This window comes from Esox lucius, chromosome 11 (genome assembly GCF_011004845.1).
Source record: "Esox lucius isolate fEsoLuc1 chromosome 11, fEsoLuc1.pri, whole genome shotgun sequence".
Taxonomy (NCBI): domain Eukaryota; kingdom Metazoa; phylum Chordata; class Actinopteri; order Esociformes; family Esocidae; genus Esox; species Esox lucius.
The window spans coordinates 47,073,282-47,091,181 of NC_047579.1; the positions used below are offsets into that span (position 1 = coordinate 47,073,282).

Here is a 17,900-nt window from a genome sequence, read left to right on the forward strand (position 1 = left end):
TCCGGGCCTTAGTGCTCCTGGTAAGGTTTCCCATTGCAAAGTGGTCTCAGGGGAGGAGACAGACTAAGAATGGTTCAAAATAACCCTATGAACCAACGAGGAAGAGGAGGAGTTACCATGCCTGGAGGAAGCCCGGGGCCCCTGTCTGGAGCCAGGCCCAGAGGGAGGGCTCGCCGGCGAGCGCCTGGTGGCCAGGTTTGCCATGGAGCCCGGTCGGGCATTGGCCAAAAAAGCAACGTGGCACCCCCTTCTCCATCCTATGGGCCCACCACTCATGGGAGGAACCGCTGGGGTCGGGTGCGCTGCCAGATGGGTGTCAGTGAAGGCCAGGGGCCTCGACGGACCAGACCCGGCGGCAGGGGCTGCCTCTGGGGATGTGGAACGTCACCTCTCTGTGGGGGAAGGAGCCAGAACTTGTGAGGGAGGTGGAGCGCTATCAGTTTGATCTGGTGCCCCACACACAGTCTTGGTTCTGGAACCGTACTCCTGGATAGGGGATGGACTTTATTCTTCTCTGAAGTTGCCCAGGGTGTGAGGCACCGGGCGGGGGTAGGGATACCCACAAGCCCCTGGCTGAGTGCCGCTATGTTGGAGTTTACCCCAGTGGATGAGCGGGTCGCATCCCTATGCCTACGGGTTGTGGGGGGGGATCTCTGACTGTTGTTTGTGCATATGCCTTGAACAGCAGTTCGTAGTATTTGGCCTTCTTGGAGACCTGTATGGGGCTCCAGTAGAGGACTCCATAATTCTGCTGGGGGACTTCAACGCACATGTGGGCAATGATGGAGACACCTGGAGAGGCGTGATAGGGAGGAACGGCCTCCCTGATCTGAACTCGAGTGGTCGTCTGTTGTTAGAGTTCTGTGTTAGTCATGGATAATCTATAACAAACACCATGTTCGAACATAAGGATGCTCATAAATGTACGTGGTACCAGAGCACCCTAGGCCGAAGGTTGATGATTGATTTTGTGATCGTGTCATCGGATCTGAGACCACATGTTTTGGACACTCGGGTAAAGAGAGAGGCGGAGCTGCCAACCAATCACCATCTGGTGGTGAGTTGGGTCAGGGGGTGGGGGAAGACTCTGGACAGACTGGGAAAACCCAAACGGGTAGTGCGGGTGAACTGGGAACGTCTGGAGGAGGCCCCCGTCTTCAACTCCCACCTCCGGTGGAGCTTTTCTGGCATCCCTGTGGAGGTTGGGGGCATTGAACTTGAGTGGTCGATGTTCAAAGCCTCCATTGCCGAAGCTGCGGCGGGGAGCTATGGTCTAAAGGTCTTAGGTGCATCAAGGGGCGGTAACTCTCGAACACCTTGGTGGACACCGGTGGTCAGGGTAACCGTCCGACTGAAGTAGGAAGTCTTCCGGGATATGTTATCCCGGAGGACTCCGGAGACGGTTGCAGTTGCAGTTTACCGACAGCTCCGGGGATTGACGAGATCTGTCCAGAAATGTTGAAAGCTTTGGGTGTGGAGGGGATGTTTTGGATGACGCGCCTCTTCAACATTGCATGGGAGTCGGGGAAAGTGCCTAAGGAGTGGCGGACCAGGATGGTGGTTCCCTGTTCAAAAACGGAGACCAGAGGGTGTGTGCCAATTACAGGGGTATCACACTTCTCAGCCTCCCTGGGAAAGTTTACTCGAAGGTACTGGAAAGGAGGGTTCGGCAGATAGTCGAACCTCAGATTGAAGAGGAACAATGCGGATTCCGTCCTGGTCGCGGAACAACCGACCAGCTCTTTACTCTTGCAAGGATCCTGGAGGGGGCCTGGGAATATGCCCATCCAGTCTACATGTGTTTTGTGGATCTGGAGAAGGCATATGACCGGGTCCCCCGGGAGAAACTGTGGGAGGTGCTGCAGGAGTATGGGGTGAGGAGGTCCCTATTGAGGGCTATCCAATCCCTGTATGTCCAAAGTGAGAGCTGTGTTTGGGTTCTCGGGTAGTAAGTCAGACTTGTTCCAGGTGGGGGTTGGCCTCTGCCAAGGCTGCGCTTTGTCACCAATCCTGTTTGTCCCAGCGACCCGATACAGGATAAGCGGGTGAAGATGAGATGTTATGTGATGTTAAACCTCATCATCATCTTCTTCCGCTTCATCCGGGGCCGGGTCGCGGGGGCAGCAGTCTAAGCAGAGATGCCCAGACTTCCCTCTCCCCAGACACTTCCTCCAGCTCTTCCGGGGGGACACCAAGGCGTTCCCAGGCCAGCCGGGAGACATAGTCCCTCCAGCGTGTCCTAGGTCTTCCCCGGGTTCTCCTCCCGGTAGGACGGGACCAGAACACCTTCCCAGGAAGGCGTTCCGGAGGCATCCGAAACAGATGCCCAAGCCACCTCAGCTGACCCCTCTCGATGTGGAGGAGCAGCGGCTCTACTCTGAGCTCCTCCCGGGTGACCGAGCTTCTCACCCTATCTCTAAGGGACCGCCCAGCCACCCTGCGGAGAAAGCTCATTTCGGCCGCCTGTATCCGGGATCTGGTCCTTTCGGTTATGACCCAAAGCTCATGACCATAGGTGAGAGTAGGAACGTAGATTGACCGGTAAATCGAGAGCTTCGCCTTGCGGCTCAGGTCTTTCTTCACCACGACAGACCGATACATCGACCGCATTACTGCAGAAGCTGCACCGATGCGTCTGTCAATCTTCCGTTCCATCCTTCCCTCACTCGTGAACAAGACCCCTAGATACTTAAACTCCTCCACTTGAGGCAGGCACTCTCCACAAACCTGAAGTGGGCAAGCCACCCTTTTCCGACTGAGGACCATGGCCTCGGATTTGGAGGTACTGATTCTCATCCCCACCGCTTCACACTTGGCTGCAAACCATCCCAGTGCATGCTGAAGGTCCTGGCTTGAAGGGGCCAACACGACAACATCATCCGCAAAGAGCAGAGACGAAATTCTGTGGTCCCCAAACCTGACACCCTCCGGCCCCTGGCTGCGCCTAGAAATTCTGTCCATAAAAATTATGAACAGAACCGGCGACAAAGGGCAGCCCTGCCGGAGTCCAACATGCACTGGGAACAAGTCTGACTTACTGCCGGCAATGCGGACCAAGCTCCTGCTTCGGTCGTACAGGGACCTGACAGCCCTTAGCAAAGGACCCAGGACCCCATATTCCCGAAGCACCCTCCACAGGATGCCACGAGGGACACAGTCGAATGCCTTCTCCAAATCCACAAAACACATGTGGACTGGTTGGGCAAACTCCCATGAACCCTCCAGCACCCCGTAGAGGGTATAGAGCTGGTCCAGTGTTCCACGGCCCGGATGAAAACCACACTGTTCCTCCTGAATCCGAGGTTCTACTATCGGCCGTATTCTCCTCTCCAGTACCCTGGCATGAACTTTCCCAGGGAGGCTGAGAAGTGTGATCCCCCTGTAGTTGGAACACACCCTCCGGTCCCCCTTCTTAAAAAGAGGGACCACCACCCCAGTCTGCCATCCCAGAGGCACTGTCCCCGACCGCCACGCGATGCTGCACAGGCGTGTCAACCAAGACAGCCCCACAACATCCAGAGACTTGAGGTACTCAGGGCGGATCTCATCCACCCCCGGTGCCTTGCCACCGAGGAGTTTCTTGACTACCTCTGTGACTTCAGCCCGGGTGATGGACGAGTCCACCTCTGAGCCCTCATCCTCCGCTTCCTCAATGGAAGATGTGACAACGGGATTGAGGAGATCCTCGAAGTACTCCTTCCACCGCCCGACGACATCCCCAGTTGAGGTCAACAGCTGCCCACCTCTACTGTAAACAGCGTTGGTAGGGCACTGTTTCCCTCTCCTGAGGCGCCGGATGGTTTGCCAGAATCTCTTCGAGGCCAGCCGATAGTCCTTCTCCATTGCCTCACCGAACTCCTCCCAGGCGCGAGTTTTTGTCTCCACAACCACAAAAACTCTAAGCTGATTTTTGATATGTCAAAAGGAAGGTCATTGGCTAAGTAATCAGCTTGTTCAGAGACAAAAATTATAATAGGGGAGACTGGGGATGGTTGTAAAATTAATTAGCATTTTATTGCATGACATGAGTATTTGATCACCTACCAACCAGTAAGATTTCCGGCTCTCACAGACCTGTTAGTTTTTCTTTAAGAAGCCCTCCTGTTCTACACTCATTACCTGTATTAACAATTAAAATTGTAGACTTGCACAAGGCTGGGATGGGCTACAGGACAATAGGCAAGCAGCTTGGTGAGAAGGCTACAACTGTTGGCGCAATTATTAGAAAATGGAAGAAGTTCAAGATGACGGTCAATCTCCCTCGTTCTGGGGCTCCATGCAAGATCTCACATCGTGGGGCATCAATGATCATGAGGAAGGTGAGGGATCAGCCCACAACTACACTGCAGGACCTGGTCAATGACCTGAAGAGAGCTGGGACCACAGTCTCAAAGAAAACCATTAGTAACACATTACGCCGTCATGGATTAAAATCCTGTAGCGCATGCAAGGTCCCCCTGCTCAAGCCAGCGCATGTCCAGGCCCATCTGACGTTTGCCAATGACCATCTGGATGATCCAGAGGAGGAATGGGAGAAGGTCATGTGGTCTAATGAGACAAAAATAGAGCCTTTTAGTCTAAACTCCACTCGCCGTGTTTGGAGGAAGAAGAAGGATGAGTACAATCCCAAGAACACCATCCCAACCATGAAGCATGGAGGTGGAAACATCATTCTTCTGGGATGCTTATCTGCAAAGGGGACAGGACGACTGCACTGTATTGAGGGGAGGATGGATGGGGCCATGTATCGCGAGATCTTGGCCAAGAACCTCTTTCCCTCAGTAATAGCATTGAAGATGGGTCGTGGCTGGATCTTCCAGCATGACAACGACCCGAAACACACAGCCAGGGCAACTAAGGAGTGGCTCCGTAAGAAGCATCTCAAGGTCCTGGAGTGGCCTAGCCAGTCTCCAGACCTGAACCCAATAGATAATCTTTGGAGGGAGCTGAAAGTCTGTATTGCCCAGCGACAGCCCCGAAACCTGAAGGATCTGGAGAAGGTCTGTATGGAGGAGTGTGTGCAAACCTGGTCAAGAACTACAGAAAACGTACAATCTCTGTAATTGCAAACAAAGGTTTCTGTACCAAATATTATGTTCTGCTTTTCTGAGGTATCAAATACCTATGTCATGCAATAAAATGCTAATTAATTACTTAAAAATCATACAATGTGATTTTCTGGATTTTTGTTTTAGATTCCGTCACTCACAGTTGAAGAGTACCTATGATAAAAATGACAGATTTCTACATGCTTTGTAAGTGGGAAAACCTTCAAAATAGACAGTGTATCAAATACTTGTTCTCCCCACAGTATGTCTGCTATTAGATGAGGCAGCTGTTACATCTGTAACACAAACAGAAAATGCATGATTTTGTCAGTTGTAGCATACCCTGAGGTGGAATGGTACATTAGGATATACACTGGGGTGTAACATTATTAAATAAGGATTATGACAAAAAATTATATTAAAAGCTTTTTATTCAAAACCTAAACTACTTTTTAACATAAGGTGTGTGTGTGTGTCAGTTTGTGTGTGTGAGTGTGTGTGTGTGTGTGTGTGTGTGTGTGTATGTGTTTGTGAGAGAGAGAGAAGTATTTTCGTTACTGTCAGTTATAGTAGTGAGATAATTGAACATAATACATTTGAACAAAACTAGACAGACATATGACACACTTGGAGTGCAAGCCTAATGGGCACACAGAGTAGCCTGCAGGTTCTACACTAATATTAGGTTTGAATGTGATATTAATACCAGACAAAATATGCAAAAGTGAACTAACTTGAACAATTAAACATTAGTGTGTGTATGCCAAGTTATAAGTCTCCATCAGAGTCAAAATGGTGACAGATGTATGGTACTCCTGGAGTGCAGACTTCGTGGGCCCAGAGACTACAGGTCATACACCGAACCCAATCTTCTTCTGGCTTTGAGTTATTCAAGTGTTCCATGCAAACAATACAGAAATTCTCATCAGCATCTTAAAAATCTGTGTCCTGTGGCTCGATGTTATGCATTTTCTGACTTTTCTTTCCTGATACTTTCTTAGAGACCCTAGGTCGTTTTTGGTTTGAGTTGATTTGTCTTGTTTCTTGCCAAGACCTCTCTTTTGCTAACTGTTTTTCTGTTTCACCTTGTCAGACCTCTGCTCGTCTTCCAGGGCCATCTTGACCGGTGTATCTGTGAGTATTGCTGTTTTTTTTCCTCTTCCTGCCTTTTACAGGGATTTTCCTTGGTCTGGCTTTTGGTAAGGGTCGCACGAGAACTGGGCTAAAGTACAAGTGACTCAGTGTTTCTCCAGCACAGCTTGACAGGGTGGTGGCCTGGTTGGCAGCTGGAGGAGTGGCCTGGTTGGCAGCTGGAGGAGTGGCCTGGTTGGCAGCTGGAGGAGTGGCCTAGTTGGCAGCTGGAGGAGTGGCCTGGTTGGCAGCTGGAGGAGTGATCTGGTTGGCAGCTGGAGGAGTGGCCTGGTTGGCAGCCAGAGGAGTGGCCTGGTTGGCAGCTAGAGGAGTGGCCTGGTTGGCAGCTGGAGGAGTGGCCTGGTTGGCAGCTGGAGGAGTGGCCTGGTTGGCAGCTGGAGGAGTGGCCTGGTTGGCAGCCAGAGGAGTGGCCTGGTTGGCAGCTAGAGGAGGGGCCTGGTTGGCAGCTGGAGGAGTGGCCTGGTTGGCAGCTGGAGGAGTGGTCTGGTTGGCAGCTGGAGGAGTGGCCTACTTGGCAGCTGGAGGAGTGGCCTAGTTGGCAGCTGGAGGAGTGGCCTGGTTGGCAGCTTAGAGGAGTGGCCTACTTGGCAGCTGGAGGAGTGGCCTAGTTGGCAGCTGGAGGAGTGGCCTGGTTGGCAGCTGGCGGAGTGGCCTGGTTGGCAGCTGGAGGAGTGGCCTGGTTGGCAGCTGGATCAGGACGATCTGTGTCTAGCTAAGGTGCAAACTTCACCAGGACCCCAGGCCCTAGCCAAGTGAATGATTGTAGTATTTTCATTAGCAGTGTGAAGCACTCCGAGAAACTGCACGTGGATCCCGACAACTTCAGGGTGAGTAGGCCTACTTACAAAAAACACACAGGCTATCGTTTGACTCGTTTGTTAGTCATGATGTATGGATAAGAATAAAAAAAACTAAGAGTAGTTAGTCTGTTTGATATTTTGGAGAAAACAATCGTAGAAATTGCCTACATTTTAATGTTTGATTCCCCAGGCGGTTATGTCAGGTTTTCACAGCTCCTCGGCGAGTGTATCACCATATGCGTTGCCGCAAAACTCAGCCCCTCGGTTTTCGATGCAGACACTCATGAAGCCTTCCAGAAGTTTCTGCGTGTTGTTGTGTCGGTTCTCGGCAGACAGTACCACTAGGGTAGCACTTGACAACATGAAAATGGAAGAGAGACATCAAAATGGAACTCCAACTTCTGTCTATTAGCAGGGAAGCTGTGCCATATCTAAGAATATTGAAATAATAAAATATATTTTAAAGCATTCTTCATTGGATTCGATTGTTTGTGTTTTTGTGTTTGCGTGTGTAGGGGGAGTTGACGCAATATTTGTACATGAACCTATTTTGTCCTGGAAATTATTGCGCACACACTCGCCAGCAAAATTGCAATACTTGTAGAAATGTAATTCTTCGCGTTGGTGTTGTTGGTTTTGTTTTGTTGCCTCTCCTTTACCCACGCACCTCACAGAGACGAGTTGTTGCAGAAATATATTCCAAACATTTTCTATTAACAACTCGTTTTCATAGTCAAGTATATCCAGATCATCAATGCAATTGTCATATAAAGAAACCTAATCTACCTTCTGAATTATGAAGGGTTTTATGAAAATATGAAAGATATCCAAAGATCTGTGCCCAAATCAATCTAAAGCAGTAACCAATAGAGCCAAATTATGGCATCACTTTCACTGGGACTTTAAAACTGGATACAAAGGTTTCAAGGTATGTAATGTCAGAACCAAAACTCCTAAAGAAGTGCATCCATTCAATTTTCCAATGTAGTTTAAACGGTAACTTAACTTGAAAGATCCTTAACAGAGGGTCTGTAATCTATCAAGTCAATTAAATTCAAATGACACGGTGTAAAACACAATAAGACCAACAAAATATATTGTCATCATTTGTTTATTGCAGGTTTCATGTCAGTGTGTCAAAGGTGTTCCACCATTAGATGAATGTTATGACTCAGGTGACTGACAGCTGAACTCTGGTTTAGCGGTACTTCTCGGACAGGGCCAGAGCAACTAGCTGCAGGAACTTGTCCACGGACAGATGGATCTCTGGGGTGAAGTCGTTGGGTAGGTAGGCGGCAACTACCACAAGCAGGCTGTGAGCCAGGATCTGCGAAGTAAAATACATTTTTATAAATAATAATAATTGAACCTTCATTTAACCAGGAAAAAAGACTCAGTGAGATTAAATATCTCTTTTATGTGTCCTGGGCAAGACGGGCTTCAACAAACATAAACACATTTCAAACACACAACGCAACATAGGGAAATCAAAATACATCAACCACTTAAACAACCAATAGGCCTCTAAATACGGACTGACAAGAAACATGCATGTACATGACATCACCGTAATCTAAAACAAGCATAAAAGTTGCAAGTACCAGTTTCTTTCTAGGTTGAAAAGAAAAGCAAAACCTTTTTTCTAAAATAATAACAACCCTAACCTCCTTTTTTAACCAAGTGTAGAATATATGTCTTAAAAGAGTGTCAATCAATGAAATCAATCAGTTAAAACCCCCAAGATATTTGTATACAGATACAGACTAAATTATATTACCATGAGACGCAGTACATAATTGAAGATCTATAGATTTTTTCTTTGAGTTTGAAAACAACATGTATTTTTGTTGTATTTTGTTTTATCAGTATTAAGTTTCAGCTCATTAAATGTTGAATTATACTGAAAGCAAGCTGAAACTGAGACAGGGCCTGCATTTGAAAGGGTGTCAAACAATAAATCTGTATCATCTGCATATAAATGAAAGTTGGCTTGGGGTATTAATGTAGATTGTAAAGAGAAATGGTCCCAGAACCGATCCCTAAAGCGCACCCTTTAACAAATTCACAGGCTTATAGGTTTGACCGTGTACCTGTGTAATATGTGATCTGTTTGATAAACAGTTTTCAAACGATAAGACAGTTTCTCCTGATGAGCTTATGTCAAAGAGTGTATCAAAACAGATTAATCTGTTTTCTTCTCACCTTGAAAAGGTCTGTTTGTTTCTGTATTATTTAGGAAAATACAAATGAAGCACAGTTAAAAACATGGTTTTGTCTCCAATCCTACCTTGAAGTTGGCGGGATCCACCCTCAGTTTGGTGGCGTGCAGTTCACTGAGACTGGACAAGTAAGGAACCAGGTCATCCATGTGGTTAACACAATCATCGATCTTGTTCATGATGGTGTCGCCGTGCTTCCTCACTTCAGCGGATCCGGGTTTCAGATCAGCAAAGTGGGCGAAGTAGGTCTTGGTCTGGGGGTAGACGACCAGCATCCTTGCCGACATATTAGAAAACAGTTTAGACAAAAAAATGGGGCTCCCGCACGTCCTTGCTGATATAGGTCTAGGTCCTTAATAACTGTCTTCAAATTCTTCAAATATTACCAAAATGTGAGTACTGTGAAAATAGGACAGTTATAAAGCTTAAATGTCCAGTTTTGCTACTTCTCCCATTATCACAAAACTCACTCAATATTTAGCATTGTTAAGAGTAAAGGTCAACCAGCATTATGTGCCTTGAATATCAATATGGCATTGCTTGAGGACGCATTCAAAGCATATGAGTACCACATTGAAGCTTATGCTTACCGCATGCAAAGCATAAATGAAGTTGAGCATTGTATTAATCTTTTGAGTACATGTTTACATAATAGCCTATAAGTCATTGTGTAATTACCTGGAAAGAGCCTGATCTCCGATGTCGTCGGATTTAGGGAGGATCTTGCTCCAGATAGCCGTCACGTTGGCTTTGTCCTTGGCTGAGAGACTCATAGCTGCGTCTTGTGCGTTTATCCACTTAAATGAGGATGCTGCAAAGGGAAGCTTTTGTGCTTTGATCATACAGAGGCCGTTTTTATTGAGGCAAAAAAGATGGCACACCCTGATAAAATATTGTCTCCTCCTCTTCTTGGCATTTTTCCAAGGCATGATTCATGTTGTTTTATTTTAATAATGGTACTGTGACAATTCCCATATTGCCAAAAGTTGAAGATTTGTATTTATGTAAGAGTAATTAATATTTGTTTTTACATATAGGCAAAACCATTCTTATTTCCTTCATAATGAAGGTTTAGCAGGAATGTATAATCTCTGTTTCTGAAAGCAGCTTGACTATATGATTGAATTGGCAGCAATTACTTTGTTGGCCTGCATTCAGTTTGCACGTATGTATTAATCCGACTTAAATATATATATATATATATATATATATATATATATATATATATATATATATATATATATATATATATATATATATATATACAGATATAAACATAGGCTTTATAATAGCAGAAGAAAAGTATTTTCCAGTTTCAAATCGTAAATTAGTTATATCACAAAACATTCAAACAATGTGCATTGTATATACATATAATTTTCAAAAGTTCGTGTAATTTAATTAAATAGGCTTATGTCCAAATGAAATAGTTTCCCCGATTCCCCTGATAAGGGCTGTCCAATTAAGCCACTTTTCCCCTACTGGCATTACATCAATCATTAAATAAGACGACTGATATTATCCAATGGGTGGGGCTGTCTGAATATATAGATAAAACAGGCGTTTGTGTCATGCAATATTATTAGCTTAACAGCGGAATATCCAAAATAGGTTTTTTGTTAAAATGTTTATTCCATATTTTTTCTTTTAAATCGATATTCACACCTACAGTAGCTACATCAATGCATAACGGTTTAGGAAGAGACTATTGCAATACATATTCAATAGGCTATTGCAACGACAGACTGAAAACATGTACTTGTTGTATTCAACTCATTACAGGTGCGTATAAAATGTTGCTACTTTTTATTTGGATCCCCATTGACATTTGTCAAAGCAACAGTTCTTGTGAATTGTTTATTACATCATTAATAATTTCCACTTGGCAACGCCTGAATGACCAAGCATTATCTTTACAGATGCGACGAAGTTGGCACAATGCCGATTCATGGCACACCCAAGCACCTTGCCCCTTAACACATTCATCCAATCATGTGTTGTGTTCTGTTCAGGGCGGAGATACTGGATATCAATAAATTGGACATCCCATGAGACAAAAATTCAGTGATCCTTTGGAACATTTTACATTTCGCAAGAACCAAAAGAAATCAACTTCCAAACTTCACCATGGTCGACTGGACAGATGCTGAGCGTAGTGCCATCGTTGGCCTCTGGGGAAAGATTTCTGCGGATGAGATCGGACCCCAGGCACTGGCCAGGTGAATGATTGTGGTATTTTCGTTAGCTATGACGAAATAATTACATGTGGATACTGCATTAGTTTCTTACATATCGTGGTGTTAACCCTTGTTTCTGTTTAGACCAATGGTGGAGTCACATTTTAAGTTGTTTTTATAATGTATTTTCAGATGTCTGATCGTGTTTCCTTGGACTCAGAGGTACTTCAGCTCCTTCGGTAACCTGTCCACACCCGCTGCCATCGCAGGTAACCCCAACGTGGCTAAGCATGGGAGGACCGTGATGAACGGACTGGAGAGAGCTGTTCGGAACCTGGATGACATCAAGAACACGTACGCTCCACTGAGTGTGATGCACTCCGAGAAACTGCACGTGGATCCCGACAACTTCAGGGTGAGTACTAAGAATTAAACGAACATATCTACTTCTGGTGGACTATTTTCACAGTCGTAATACATGGAATTTTAGATGTTACGCTGTGAGGCGCATCATATACATACAAGTATGAAGCAACATATGCTGTAGGCTATGTAAAGCTTATAACAATATTTGATTCTTCATTTGGTTATTGGCCCCATTCCACAGGTCCTCGCCGAATGCATCACCGTGTGCGTGGCCGCAAAACTCGGGCCCGCGGTTTTCAATGCTGATGCTCAGGAAGCCTTCCAGAAGTTCCTGTCTGTCGTTGTCTCGGCTCTCGGCAGACAGTACCACTGAGCAGCATTCCACAACATCAATATGGAAGAGAGATGATACTCAAATGTCAGTCTATTCGTCTGAAAGCGGTGCCATATCTACAAATATTGAAATAAATAGATTTTAAAACATTAATACTGTCAAGTATTGTATGTTTTATCTTAAACGCTCTGTTGCAATTGTACGGGGGGCAAATACCTCCCCAACATTCAAAATATTTCCATATGGCTTTTGAAAACACACACCAACAAGTAATACTTTCGTAGTTTTGACGGAGATATGCCAAACGACCTGTCATTATGACAAACAAATTTGATGTTAGGTCTATTTAACATTAATTTAAATAGTTTAATATTTTACATTCATGCCTCCTTATTGTTGTCAACATTCATGAATAACAGTTTTTTTTTTATCAACATACTGGATCGTTCAGATTAAACTGTTTGAGAAGGCGAGAAGCACATGAAACACATGCAGTGTGTCACAACAGGTGGTGTAGTGCAGTGTTGCTTAAACAAGGAACCAGGTGCAGGCAGGTGTAGTCGGTGTGGAGACTTTAATAGACAAGAAATAAACAAACACCGAGCACAAACACACAAAAGCAAAGGGCTGACTAAAGCAGCAAAAACGACAATATGAAATAGCACAAGTACTTACAACTACAGCAACATACACGACATCCAAACATGACAAGAACAATGAGCCACATTGTGGGGAGCAGAGGGGAAACATATATACACATACAAACGACCTGGGGCCTGTTGCACAAAAGTAGAATGAAGAAATCCAGGATAACTGAAAAAGCGCAGCTTGACTTAGCGTTATCCGCTCATCGCGGCTTAATCGGTTGCACGTTTGCCGAGCCAGGATGAGAAGGTGAAGCTATGTCAAGCCAGGTGTAGATAGTCGGGATAAGTGCACGTCCACGGCGTTCTTAAATAGTCCACGGTATCGATCACAGATTCACTGATTCAGAGATGGAGAAGACGCGTGCGGCATATTTTTCACCCGAGGAGCAGCAACTAATTATGGAAAGTTATGAGGAGGTAAAGCATATAATATGCAGAAAAGGAAATACGGCGGCTGTTATTAAACTGAGAGAAAAAGACCGACTGAATGCGGAAGGATTTAAAAAGATCTACTTTCTAGAAAAGTTGTACACTGTTTTAATTGCTTTTAATATGCTTGTTTTATGTGTCGGTTTCAGTGCTGTATCTCGTTGTGTGCTAAATGTGCTGGTTGTACTGTAGGTGTCTTTGAGTAGCCTTACATGTAAAGCACAATATAAAACTCTCATGCGAGAATGTTTTACAACCATGTGCACAAATTTCTAGAAGCTATGTCTAAGTCTAAATATCTTCCTACAATTAATGTTCATACGGAACAAATGTGACTGGGCAAAAAAGAACCTGGCAACAAGTAAAGATCAAATATAAAAACATTTTGCAAGCTGGTAAGTGCCTTAATTCTTAACGGTGTGCAAATGGTATGTAGAAACTAATTATGCCTGCTCACATTTTATCTAAACAGATTTTAGCCAGCTGCAGACTCCCCCCCCCCCCCCCCCCCCCCCATGCAGGATCCAGATGCAGTACCAAACTGACAAGTGACAGCACTAAAATAAAAAGCTTAAGAAGCATTGTGGTGTTCCCTGTGTGATGAATGTACACTACACTATGCAAAGTTATTAGTTCAGTGAGGTGCAGTGTTGGGCAGTAACGCGTTACTAGTAATACTGTAACGCATGACTTTTAAAATAGACTAACGCCGTTATCGTTACCATATGGTGCGTTATCCGCGTTACTTTTTTAAATGAATTAATTTTGGCTGAAGTGTAGCTACAGCCTAACCTGTTTACAGCAGCGACGCATTGTAGGATTGGTGGATGCCAACCTGTAAACACACAGACGCACAGTAGGCGTGTTTCCGTTTATTCAAGTATGTGCGGCGGCAGTCATGTCGAGTCAAAGCGAGAGCAAGACGAGTTTCTCAAAGTGGAAATATGCTCATTATTTCACTTTGGTTGAGCATAAAGACAAAAACCTTTCAGTCAAATGTAAGCTGTGTCTTTCTGGTTCGAAGGTCCTATCTACTGCGATAAACAGCAACTCCAATCTGTTGAAGCACCTCCAGAAACTACATGCCACGACGAAGCTAGAAGCTAAACCGGTGGACACACTAGAAGTGAGTCAAGCCCCTCCAGCCAAACAACAGCGACTAGATTTTAACCGGATTGTTAGCCAGGGACAGATCAACAAAGCTATTGCACGATATGTTGTTGAAAACATGCAGCCTGTCTCTACTGTGGAGTCACCGGCGTTTAGGCAGCTCGTTAGCATGATAACATGTTCAGGCGACACACAGCAAATGGGACGAAAAACTTTTTCCAACTACTTGGATAAAGAATATTCAAAAATGGAAAGTGAGCTGAAGACAACATTTGAGGGGCTAGACTACATCGCGACCACTGCAGACATTTGGTCTGCCCACAACAAAAGCTTCCTAGGCATGACAGCCCACTGGATAAACACCGCTACACTTCAACGCCAGAAAGCTGCGCTGGCCTGTAAAAGGATCAAAGGTAGACACACGTATGATGTCATTGCTGCTGAGATCGATCACATTCATTCATTATATGGACTGTCAACGAAAGTTACAGCTACGGTTACAGATAAAGGCTCTAACTTTGTAAAAGCCTTCCAAATGTATCAGCCGGAATCGCTCTCTGACGATGATGATGATAACGAAGAGGTGACCTTCACAAATGTTGCAGACGTGCTTGACACCTCCACAGAAGAGGGAATTGTTTTACCACCACACCTGAGGTGTGCCTCTCACACACTTAACTTAATTTCATGCTCTGATGTGGAAAAGTGGCTTCTTTCAAATCCTGGGACTAAAGGAATTTATAGAAGTGCTACCGCCAAGTGCACAGCACTGCGGAGTAAGGCTAGCCGGTCAACTTTGGCTTCAGAGTTAGTGGGTGATGTGGTTGGAAAAAAACTGCTTGTGCCATGCTCCACAAGGTGGAATTCATTTTATGATGTTGTGGCAAGAATAGTTGAAATACCCATGACCGACTTGAGTACCATCTCTAATCGTTTAGAGCTAAAATGTATTGGTGAGAGGGAGTTTCAGTTTTTGAGGGAATACTGTGCTATCATGAAGCCTCTCACAGTTGCTCTCGATATCTTGCAAGGAGAAGAAAACTGTTACTATGGGACCCTCCTGCCCACAATAGAAGTTTTGATGTCAAAGCTACTGGAGATAAAAGAAGGCCTGATTATTGCAACTGGCCTACCTGATGCCATAGTTCAGGTAAGAAACAATCAATTTTCAAAAGAAGTTTACAGATGTAAACATTAACATTTTAAGCACCAATATAGCCTAAGAAATGTAGAGAATGTAAAGTGCAAAACAGAATTTTTTATTCTACACACACACACACACACACACACACACACAAACACTGTACTGCACCTACACACTGGATGAAAAAATAAACAGTAATAATACCATAATTCCTTTTTTCTAAATAAAGTTTTAGTTTTGTCCAATCAGTTACACATATATTTTCAGTTTCTTAATCTGTGTGTTTTTGTGATGTTTAAATCTATTTAAATGTTTACATGTTTAATATGTGTCACTGTGTTTTTTTTTGTAGGCAATCAAAACACGATTTGCATCCATCTTGGAAAGCAACGATGCAATACTGGCAGCTGTCACACTTCCTATGTTCAAACTGCGATGGTTGAGAGACCAGAGGAAGAAAGAGATGGTCAAAGGAATGCTGGCAGAAGAGTGTCACAAGCTCATCCCTCGCTCTGGCCCTGTTCAGCAAGCAGTCAAGATGCCTGTGTCTCCGACAACACCAGACTCAAGCTCCTGTAATGTGCAGGACTTTTTCTGTTTTGAGGAGGCTGATGATACCTTCAGCACTGTGGAAACTGAAGTAATGACCTACTTGAGAACAGCCGAAACAGGGATGGAGATTCTTAAACAATTTCCCACAATAAAGGAAATTTCTCTGAAGAAAAATGCAGCTACTCCATCCAGTGCACCCGTTGAGAGACTTTTTAGCCTGGGAAGTTTGGTACTGTCTCCAAAGAGGAACAAGCTGTCTGACCAAAGGTTTGAGAGACTTCTTCTCATGCGGTACAACCACTGGTTTGAAGGGTAAAACTCAACTTAACCGTTCATTCAGGTCCTTGCTAGTAAGCACCTTTTGTTGTTTTAAATAAATAAGCACACATTTGTTATAAAAATATTTGTTTGTTAAAAATAATGGTTAGTTTAGTAGCCACAGTAACATTTCTGTTATATCTTAGGACACTAATTTTATGCATTAAAAATGCATTGTATTGCTAGGAAAAATGCTGTTTTTGTTTGTTTGTTTTTAAACATATAAACCAGCAGATTTTGCACTTTGGATACACAGCTTACTTTACATAAGTTGATGACATGCAACTATTCATTTGTGGTTGGGTTGAAAATTGCTCATAGATTAAATTTATTAAACAGCATTTATATTTTTTATGTTTTTTTTTATGCATATCATTTATGTTTGTCAATAATAGCAGTTTTTTGGTGCTGAGTTTCTCGAAATTGAATCTGAATAAGTCTGATTGCTTTCATTTATTTATTTCAAAATGTTTTATGTTGTACATTGCTGATAGTTTTCATACTTAAGCTGTGAAAGGAACATTTTTAAGGGCTCAACACAACAGCTTTTATGATGCAGAAGCCACTTTAGTTTTTGAATCTGAATATATTAATCAGCTTGTTTTGTTATTCATTTCAGAAATCCTTGTGATATATTCAGTTTGTGAATTTGTTATTCAGTTTTGTTATTAGTAAATAAAATAGTGTTTAAATTACTTTCTGTTTAAGTCAGTTTTGTGTTTGTATAATGCATAATGCATAAAAGGGCATTAATGGGAACGTTAAAGAACGTTATTTAAAAAAGTAACTAAAAAGTTACTTTTAACAGTAATGCATAACTTTTTGGTGTAAGTAATCAATAAAGTAATTGAGTTACTTTTTGAATGAAGTAACTAGTAACTGTAACTAGTTACTATTTCTTAGTAACTAGCACAACACTGGTGAGGTGAGATGAAAATTTAGGTTATGAAACCAAAGTAAGCTACTATAATATCGAATAAAATATTAGGCCTAATTAAGGAGTAACACAAGCAATCCTTTATTGGAGAAGGACAAGACAATGAAATCACTCATCTGAAATAATGTATTGGTCTCTGACCAGCCTGACATTAATGTCATCTGGGAATATAGCTGCATTGTCCCACTCAATGCCACTGCTGGACCCCTTTCCTTTCTCAGACAGGCAATATTGTGTTGGACCGTGCAGGATACAGTAATGTCACAGGTCCTGTCTGGGGTGACCCTCAGGTGGTGGAGACACTGAAATTGTGACTTGAGAAGGCCAAATGCCATCTCAATTCGGGCCCTTGTTCTTGGATGGGCAAGATTGTATCCTTGCTGTGCTGCTGTCTGAGGGTCTGCAAGGGGAGTGAGGGTCTGCAAGGGGAGTGAGAAGTTATGTCTCACAGGCATAACCCTTGTCTCCCAGCAGAACGGCAGAGAATTCACCTGAGAATACAAAATGTAATCATTACAACTATACACAAGTAAAACCTTTGACGCAATTGTGTTTATCAGTGAAATGTGTGTGGCCTACCTTGTGATAGTCGCTGGGAAATGGTACTGGACCTAAAAACCTGGGAGTCATGGACGGACCCAGGCCACTTTGCCTCCACATTGGTAAT

General features: G+C 44.0%; 2 protein-coding genes across 2 annotated transcripts; one reads left to right on the forward strand and one right to left on the reverse strand.

Annotated features, from left to right (window-relative positions):
* Positions 1-8,095: 8,095 nt before the first annotated feature.
* Positions 8,096-10,051, reverse strand: LOC105027803 (hemoglobin subunit alpha-4-like). Its single transcript, XM_013136020.4, has 3 exons — positions 9,898-10,051; positions 9,288-9,495; positions 8,096-8,327 (listed from the first exon to the last, which is right to left on the reverse strand). The coding sequence occupies exons 1-3, from the start codon at positions 9,990-9,992 to the stop codon at positions 8,199-8,201; spliced, it is 432 nt and encodes a 143-aa protein (XP_012991474.3). The 5' UTR covers positions 9,993-10,051; the 3' UTR covers positions 8,096-8,198.
* A 1,225-nt stretch (positions 10,052-11,276) lies between these two features.
* Positions 11,277-12,249, forward strand: LOC114840399 (hemoglobin subunit beta-like). The gene is made up of 3 exons (XM_029123609.2): positions 11,277-11,438; positions 11,589-11,811; positions 12,004-12,249. The coding sequence occupies exons 1-3, from the start codon at positions 11,347-11,349 to the stop codon at positions 12,133-12,135; spliced, it is 447 nt and encodes a 148-aa protein (XP_028979442.2). The 5' UTR covers positions 11,277-11,346; the 3' UTR covers positions 12,136-12,249.
* The last annotated feature ends 5,651 nt before the right edge of the window (positions 12,250-17,900 follow it).